Source organism: Leptonotus elevatus, chromosome 6, assembly GCF_054856555.1.
Source record: "Leptonotus elevatus isolate MCC_2025b chromosome 6, RoL_Lele_1.0, whole genome shotgun sequence".
Classification (NCBI taxonomy): domain Eukaryota; kingdom Metazoa; phylum Chordata; class Actinopteri; order Syngnathiformes; family Syngnathidae; genus Leptonotus; species Leptonotus elevatus.
Genome location: NC_141244.1, coordinates 24,247,665 through 24,257,314, shown reverse-complemented (window position 1 = coordinate 24,257,314; position 9,650 = coordinate 24,247,665). Strand labels below are relative to the sequence as shown.

General features: G+C 41.7%; 1 protein-coding gene across 1 annotated transcript; it reads right to left on the bottom strand.

Annotated features, from left to right (window-relative positions):
- Window positions 1-416: 416 nt before the first annotated feature.
- Window positions 417-5,315, bottom strand: gapdh (glyceraldehyde-3-phosphate dehydrogenase). The gene is made up of 12 exons (XM_086079666.1): window positions 5,200-5,315; window positions 5,000-5,045; window positions 4,271-4,370; window positions 4,078-4,184; window positions 3,234-3,324; window positions 3,039-3,154; window positions 2,848-2,929; window positions 2,588-2,739; window positions 2,427-2,505; window positions 1,173-1,256; window positions 974-1,071; window positions 417-793 (listed from the first exon to the last, which is right to left on the bottom strand). Exons 2-12 carry the CDS (start codon window positions 5,020-5,022, stop codon window positions 724-726), a joined length of 1,002 nt encoding a protein of 333 aa, XP_085935792.1. The 5' UTR covers window positions 5,023-5,045; window positions 5,200-5,315; the 3' UTR covers window positions 417-723.
- Between the last annotated feature and the right edge of the window lie 4,335 nt (window positions 5,316-9,650).

The window sequence follows — 9,650 nt, the reverse complement described above, 5'->3', positions numbered from 1 at the left end:
TATAATGTGCATCTTTGGGCATGATTAATATATATTGCGAGATGAGATGGGAAAACAACTCCTAGTACTATTAATATTGTCTTACCCATTGCTCTTCTGTTCCTTTTTTTTCCTTCAAGAGTTAAAGCCTTTTTAATACTGTAAATGCGAGGAGTATTTCATTTCTACATCATAGACTTCACTTATTGAAGTTTGTCTGGAACATAACCACAATGTGAAGGCATTTGTATGTGCGGTTCCAAGGGGGCGTAGCCTTGTGAAATTAGGATCCAGGTTTGTCATTTTCTATTTGATCGTTCAATACATTTTTTGACAGCGCATTGGCCCGTTGCTCTCCTTGCCCACATGTGAGGGCATTACGGTAGCGTTACGTGTTTTTTGTACAGATGTCGGATTGTGCACAAATGAGGCCGCGATTCTCACAAAGAGGACTTTTATTTCTCCGCCGACTGCATTGCTGCAGCACCACAGACACTCAACACCTTCAACTCCTCAACAAGCGGTAGAACAGGACATTTGGGAGAAGGAAATCTTTACAAATAATTCCTTTGTGATCTGTGGAAAGGTGGTGGGGGGGTCTCTTCCCAGGCAGCGGGGTTCGTCGAGTAAACGCAACAAGGCAGAGCTCCGCGTGTACAACGTTCAATCTTTTTTTTTTTGTGTTGCACATGCGGAACGCTGATGTGGAGAACGTGGCAAAAGTGCAGAGCGGCCCGACTGGGTTTACTCCTTGGAAGCCATGTGGGCCATCAGGTCGCACACGCGGTTGCTGTAGGCGAACTCGTTGTCGTACCTGCCGAGAGAAATAAAGTCGTCAGTGATTTGGAAACGTTTCAATACTGTAGAGCTAGTCACAGTAGTGGGAAGTTACTTTTACTTGATTACAGAGGTTAAATAAGTACTTTTATTATCTAATTTTAAAAAAACAAAAAAACAATTTTGTGTATTTCTCCATTCGAGATCCAACACGTACCAGGCGACCAGCTTGACAAAGTGGTCGTTGAGGGCGATGCCGGCGCCAGCATCAAAGATGGAGGAGTGGGTGTCGCCGTTGAAGTCTGTGGACACGACCTGCAGTGGGGGGGGGGGGGGGGGGGGGGTGGTGCCACAAATTGTCAATTATAAAATAAAAGACAAATGGAAGAAGCAAATTGAGCATGCCAGGCACGAACCTGGTGGTCTGTGTATCCCAGAATGCCCTTCATGGGACCATCAGCGGCGGCCTTAACCACCTTCTTGATGTCGTCATACTTGGCCTGTTGAAACGGGTTGCATGTCAGCCAAACTCAAGACTAAGCAGGACTGGGGAAAAAAAGTAGCTAGGAAACTGGCTTGCTACCCGATTATTGATTTTTAATGTTTATCATACACATTTAGCAATTGAAACTTAAGATATGTCAAGGCAATGTAGCAATTGAAGGCCTAAACAGGCTGTGTATGACGTTAAAAAAACAAAAACAAAAAATTGTCATCACCGCATGGACTTTTACACGCCTATGAGCGCAATATTTATAAAGCACTTGTATTTATTTATTTAATATTTTTGCTCCTTGGCAGCAACCAGCAGAGGGTGCAATTTACTTGAACTGAACTCACTTCCTGCCTAAACAGGTTGCCTACAACTTTTAACTGACATGCATAGCGAAGTGAATTTATTTGTGTCAAAGCAAGTGTGTATAAAAAGAAGTCACCTCTTTGTAGCAACCAGCAGGGGAGGGTGATCGAATTGATTTAGGACAAAATCGTTTCCTGCCTTAACGGGTAGCCTACTTGCGTCTGTAATTATTATAAATCAAATTAAACTGCATGTCTTGTACATATCTTCCACGGTTTGCCAGTCACTACAAGTTTGACATATTTTTGCTCCTTGGTAACTTGTCGGTGGTGCAATGAAGGCCAAACTAGTTTCCTGCCTAATCGGGCTGCCTACTACTTGCAACTTAAATTCATTCAATTTTTTCCCCCTGCATTTATGTTGCAGCAATGGCGAGGGTGGGGTATACAAGTATTCATTATTTCAAATAATTTAGACAGATATTTCCTGCCTAAACGGGCTGCCAACTACTTATGACAAGCATCCTTATCAAAGTAATTTAGTTGCGTTGAAGCAATGAGGTAAACAAGATTACATTCCTGGCACCAACCAGCAGTGGGCGCAATTGCTTTGGACTAAGCAAATTTCCTGACTAAATGGGCAGAGTTTGGTGGAAAATGTATACTGTATGCGCCTGTGCCTACAACACTAATCGCAAATCAATGATGTGAGGTTCCCAGGGATGACAAAATTAGCAGATCTATACATTTAAAAGCTTTGGTATGTTTGTTTGTTTTTTTAACTGAGAGGCTAAAAATAAAAAAAATAAAAAAAATAAATAAATAAAAATAAATAAATAAAGACTGCCCATCGCTAGTTCAGGACAACTCACGGGTTTCTCCAGACGGACAGTGAGGTCCACCACGGACACGTTGGGGGTGGGCACACGGAAGGCCATGCCGGTCAGCTTGCTGTCAAACAAGCACAATTTGACGAGTCGGCTCAAGTCCTCGACATAAACAGTCGGGTGTGATTTTGATGTGGACATTTTACCCGTTAAGCTCAGGGATGACCTTGCCGACGGCTTTGGCGGCGCCGGTGGAAGCGGGGATGATGTTCTGGCTGGCGCCGCGGCCGTCCCTCCACAGCTTGCCGGAGGGGCCGTCGACTGTCTTCTGGGTGGCGGTGATGGCGTGAACTGTGCTCTGATTGGGCAAAGGCGATGCATTCATTTCATTTTCTAGTACGTTTCTTGGGTGCGCATTTTCCTGTACCAGAATTTTAATTTTTTTTTAGAGTGTTTGAATCCTCACCATCAAGCCCTCAATGATGCCAAAGTTGTCATTGATGACCTTGGCCATGGGGGCCAGGCAGTTGGTTGTGCAGGAAGCGTTGCTATGATGACAAACACATTAAGCATTAATAAAAAATATATATAAAAAAAAATAATAATAATAGATTTGATGGTACGACCGACATTCATCCACAATTGGCAGATTCTCACCTGACAACCTTGAGGGAGTTGTCGTACTTCTCGTGGTTGACCCCCATGACAAACATGGGCGCGTCAGCGCTGGGCGCGGAGATGACGACTCTCTTGGCGCCGCCCTTCAAGTGGCTCTGCGACGAAAGTGGTGACAGATCAGACATTTTGTCGGGACGCGTCATACACAGGAGACGAGATTATAATCGCACGTACGGAGGCCTTCTCAATGGTGGTGAAGACACCGGTGGACTCGACCACGTACTGGGCACCAGCATCGCCCCATTTGATGTTGGCGGGGTCCCTCCTGCATAAGGTCAAAGGTAAGGAAGTGATGATTATTATTAGCATTATTATTCAGACTGACTGTTGGGGGGTGGGGGGGGGGGCTATTTTATATACTACCCGTGTGTCCCTTTACCTGTTAATTGAAGAAGAAGAAAAAAGTGGGGGGGATTTTTTTTTTCTCTATCAGGACTATTTGGGCACCTTTGATGCCTAATTTGGCCTCTTTTTTTTTGGCTTTCCAAAGATTTCATGTTAGCCTAATAACTTGATATCTTGAGTCATTTTTAATTAAGCGCAACCATTAAAAAAAAAAAGCTCAGGTTTTTTTTTTTTTTAAACGTTTGACTGTAAATTCTCAGTCATTTAAATCCTGTAATCCATAAAGATTGTCAACGAGACTGTTGAATTTGTTGCATTTTGAAAATATTAAAAATTACTTGGCCAACTCCCTTTAGCATCAGGCTAATAAATACATTTTTTGGACCATCTTAAAATACATACTTTCACAGATTGTGTAACCAAAATAAGCAGTTTGACGTGTACATATGTACAAGGAAACACTTGATTTTCTATTAAATTATTTATTTTTTTAACACTTTAGACTGATGCAGCATACACCACACACACAAAGGGAAAAAATATTTGTTACCCTAAGCCTTTCATATAAATGCGTATTCCCCACTTTAGGAGGTTCAACAGCATTTTAAAAAGGTCAAAATACAAGATTTATTTTTTTTAAGTCTTATTTTCACAAAGATCGTTTTGGACTCACTCGTGGAACACGGAGATCTTGTGTCCGTCGACGACCAGCTTGTCGCCTTCAATCTTGACCTCACCGTGGAAGCGGCCGTGGGTGGAGTCATACTTGAACATGTAGACCTAAAAGAAGAAGAAAAAAAAAAAGTTTACAAATGAAAGCGCTAGCAACACGGACAGCAGCTCAAGCCCCGGCAGCTAAACCTCACCATGTATTCCAGGTCAATGAAGGGGTCATTGATGGCCACAACCTCCACCTTCTTGGAGTGGAACGCGGCGCGGGTCACCAGACGACCAATGCGGCCGAATCTGATGAGGAAGAAAAACACTTGAGCATTTTTGTCTTCCACAATTAGAACAGGAGGTGAGAAAAGGTTACATTTTTAGTACTAAAACAGAATGAAATTTGGTAGACATACCATAATTAGGGGCGGGGTTTAGAGGGGCGGGTTGCATAGCTTGACGTGCAAGAAGCCCCGCCCCCAAAATGAGGGACCAAAGTCAAATGTGCCAATTGGCGTGATGACGACAAGCGCCCGTGTTTGTTCAGCACTTGTTACTTTTTAACTGTGGAGTTCAAAATACACTCCAGGGGGGGTGGAACGAGGGCAGACATCCAAGTGAGCCAATGGTAGTCAGGGGGAGGGGGGAGTGAACTCCTATCTACCAAAAAAGGTCAAAGTGCAACGGCTCCATTTTATCAGTACTATTATTACCCAACAGTGCACATCACACTAGTGAGGCTTCCATACAAACATGGTAATCTCTAGTCATCCATATCGAGAGAGGAGAGGAGGGGGGGGGGGGTTAAAAATAGGTTGACATTTTCTCTTCAGTGTCCCAAAGGCTCACTTAGGGGACAGCACAGATTCAATTGCAAGACTAGTGGACACACTAAAATGGAAAAAAAAAAAAAGAAAGAAAAAAAAAAGTCTTACCCATTGATACCGACTTTCACCATTTTGCCTGAGTTGAGTGAGTCCTCTGAGGAGGGAAAAAAGGGACAACAATGGCGTTAATCTACAAGCGTGCAGAACAGTTTCAACCAAGCATCAGCTGCTTTTAATTTACTTGTTCAATAGTAAGTACAGAAAGAAAGAAAAAGTGAAAAAAAGGACGCGATGAAGCTTTTCATTACCGTTTGTGAGATGCCTGAATCTGTCCTACGACTCCAGGTGAGAGTGGGGATGAGCGAAGTTGAGCTCGGCTTTTTATGGGGAAGTGGACTTTGAAGCCACGCCCCCCGCTTTTTTTTTTCTTCTTCTTCTTCAAGGCACACGCCCCCTCCTGCTCTTCTGAATGTCAAGGTCAGCCAGGCCAGCGCAGTTTGCAGCAGGCGTCCTCGCACCCCCCCCCCCCCCCCCCCCCCCCGCCCCTCGCTTCATGCGACACCACAAGCGTCCGCATTGTGCACACATGCAACGCCCGCCCCCGGGTTTCGTTTACGTCTCGGGGTGCGTCGTTGACCTTCTCAGTCAACACACGTACACACGTTGACATACACACGCAGATGTATAAAGAGGGAGCAGACTCGGGATCGGATCTCTTCCTGCCTTACAGTGACATTTCATGTCCAAAGACCATGACCCCTTCCCTTCTCTTTAAGCTCTCCATCAGGTGGTTTTCTGGGGGAGGGCAACTTATGCAATAGTTGTAGCAAGCATGCATTTAAATGGCTGTTTTCAGAACCATAGTGATAAATCAGGGGTTTTGTGCTCAAGGTTCACATTTGATTTTTGATTTTTTTTGAATGGACAAATTGGTCTTGCCATTTGACAACAGAGAAATGCCTGGAGTGACTTTTGGGGCAGATGCAGTGCTTATTATTTTCTTCCATTTGGCCCCAAGAGGCCGTTTTATTAATCCAGTAAAAAAAAAAAAAATACACAGCAAGCTGAACTAATCAACATCAGTGGTAGTCAGGGATGGTCAGGAGTCGAGTCAGGTCCGGTCCGGACAAAATAGTCAAAATTCCTGGGCCATTTTTTATGTGTGTGCCAGTTCAGCGCTAAATGAGGTTAGATAAAAATCAAGGAAGAATTAAAATGTGTATGTAAAATGTTTAAGTTTAAAGAAATTAATTATGACAATTATTTATATTTGCATGTATTTTTTCATTTATTTTAAACAGTTTATTGAAATAATAAATTATTTAAATAAAATGTAACAAAAGTAAAATTGCATTATATTAAATTTTATGATGATATTTAAACAAGTATTGCTAAATGAATGCAATCAATTATACGAGACTTATAATAATGTAAATCAGATCGCCAACTTGGGTACTCAACTTAACTTTATGCAAAGGGCTACCAGTTTGATAGACACTTCTGAAATGTAAAAAAAGAAGAAGCTCAAATTACCCATCTTTTTTTTTTTATGACTAACACTAAATTATATTTATCAATATGAAAACACCGATGCTTTCTCACAAGCCGCCCTGGATGAAAGGATTTTTGCTGCTGAATTTATATTCCACAAAGGCAATATTAATCAGAATGTTTGATCGAACATATTATTTAACATTTAGGTCATGGCTAAATATCATGACGCAACACTTTCAAGCCAAATCAAAAATGGAACAACGGGCACAACAACAGCAGTAATAGTCCCATTTAAAAAATAAATAAATAAATCTCTTATCTACAACATTCACAGGAAATCACAATGTCCTGCGTAAAGAACAGGTCATACTTTGCCCATCCATCGGTAAAGTTCTTCCATTTGTGTACATTCGAAACGTGTCATGAGGTTACTCAAGCCCTCGCAATCTGACTCTTGCCACATCCGACGCGCAATATATTGACTTTTTTGGTGCGCGTGTGCGTACGTACTATCAGCTGCGTGTTTGCAGACGTGCCATTGTTGAAGCGGCGGGCGTGTAGAACCGGCGCAGCTGAAGAACCGAAAGCTTGGCCGCCTCGCATGCCGCTCTTGGCCTCTCTGCTCGGCAGCTTAAGGTCAAAGAGGGGAAGTAAAGGGCAGGCTAAGATTAGACGGCGGCTGGCCGCTCCTCACTTGGACCCTCGACTTTTGGGTCTCCTCGTGTGGCGGGACAGCACAGTCGCAAGAAGAGAAGGCAAAGAAGCGCAAAAATCCTTCCAACAGGTGTGATGCAACGTGATTACTCTCACAGTTTAAATACAGACGTCTGCCGATTTACTCAGACCATACAAACCTCTGCTGTAATGCGCAAACAACTAAATATCATTTGGGATGAACTCTCACATGCACTACTGAAACACTCACACAGTAAAATATTTGCTCACACCGTACTGAGACACATTTAAATACTGTTGGAAACGCTCTCACATATACTCCTGAAAAATTATCTGTTCATATTACTAAAGCACAATGGAGACACACACTACTGAAATGCTCACATAAACTTACTACTGAAAAATTACCCACTCATACTGAAGCCCTCCCACACTACTGAAATATGCACTCACACGCTGCTGAAAAACTCTCACACTACTGAATTTAAATACTGTTGAAACACTCTCACACACTACTGAAACACTCTCATATACACTGCTGAAAAATGATCTGCTCATATTACTAAAGCACAATGGAAACACTAACACTCGACTGAAATGCTCACATAAACTTACTACTGAAATATTACCCACTCATACTGAAGCCCTCACACACTACTGAAAAAAATACACACTACTGAAACACTCTCACGCTACAAAATTTGCTCGCACACTCCTGAAACATGCTTACACGCAACTGAAAATGTATTTACTTATACTACTGAAGCACTATTAAAATATTCACTCACACACTACTGAAAAATTAACACGCTACTGGAACAGTCTCACACTGACGCACTCACACACACTAAAGAAACTCTCGCACACAACTGTAAAATTAGCTACTTATACTAAGCCCTCATACCTTCTAAAATGCTCTCGCACGTGAACTACTGAAAAATTACTCACATTTACACTAGAATATTCATTCGCACAACACTGAAATATTACACACTTCTGAACCGCTCTCACACATACAACTGAAAAGTGATTTTCTCATACTACCGAAGCACTCACACCTAAAATAGTCATTCGCGCACCACTGAAATGCTCACACACTACTGAAAAATCCGGTCATACTACTGAAGCACTCACACTATTGAAATATGCTCATACAATACTGAAACACAGTAGAGAAGCCAACGATCCAATTGTTTTTTTTTTAGAGAAAAGGCTTCTCAAACATTATACTCTCGGTTTCAGCGGTTCACGTGAGAACATTTCAGTAGTGACAGAGAGCAAATGCTAAATTGTTCTTTTGAGATTCGGGGCCAGTCAGTTCAGCTTGTCAGACAAACACCGCAGCACATAATTCAAGCATCATGATATGGCCATGCATTTCTCATACGATGCTGTATGGTGGGCCTATTTATGGTCCACGAGAGATCATGTTGATTACCATGTTTCCATCTGTCCAAAGGGACACGCGCGTGTTTCAACAAGACACGCAGTCCCAAATGCACCAGGAGAGGGCAGGATCCTGGTTCCGTAAGATAAACATTATGGCGTGGCCAGCACAAATCCCAAACCTGAATCCAATAGAGAACATGTGGGGTAGCATCAGAAACGCAGATGGAGGAGTTTAACAAAACAAAGTGTCACAAAACAAGAATGCTGTATTGAGTTGCATGAGTCACAGGAAAGTAAAACATTCAAATATTGCTTCATCTTCTACGGTTATATTTTGAGAAATACATGTAATTCATTCCATACTTTGATGTATAGCAATAGCGTTATCAGTGCATTTTTTTTAAGGTTGTAGTTTAGGCCACTACAAGACTGAAGTCCAGTTTAAACAGCAGCTTGTGGTGAAGCGCAAATTGATACAAGCGTATGCTACCTAAAGCTGCCATCTAGTGGCCTATTAGAAGAATGCAAGCAATCGCTTGAAAATGGGACATTTTTGGAATACAGTACACCGCTAAAGAATCAAGATAGGACGAATATTCATTTATTCTTCTTGCGGAAAGGACAAGTCACCCCAGATTTACCAATTTCAATGTTAATATTGACATTTTGTGATTCTTAAAAACAAGCCACTACACATGAATTGGCTGGTGTGTCAGTGTGTATGCACAAACATACATTGTACTGTAAAAACACAGCACACACGTTTTCTTACAGGTTTTGGTGATTCTTCTAATGAAGCAAAGCTTCTTTCCTTTTTTTGGGGGGGGATCATAATTCTGAAATGTATTGCAAACAATAATAAAAAAAGGAACACCTAACCACAGTAGCTCAAAATTAAGTCTTAGTCAAAATGGAGGCAATGTATGAACTGTTGCAAATAACAGTCAATGTTAGCACCACACCTACAAGATTTTTATTTTATTTTTATAAAAAGCTTAGTAGACCAGCTGAACTTTAATTGGGGTTATTCTGAACATAACGTGTCATAACAGGGTGTGCACACTATTTCAGTTGTCTTTGCCACTCTCGCCTCACGATTTATGTTTTTTTTTTTTTTTTTTAAATAAATCGCGTTGTACAGGTACTAGGTCATGGTAGAAAAAGTTTAGAAACGATTTATATTGCACAAGTGTACCTAATA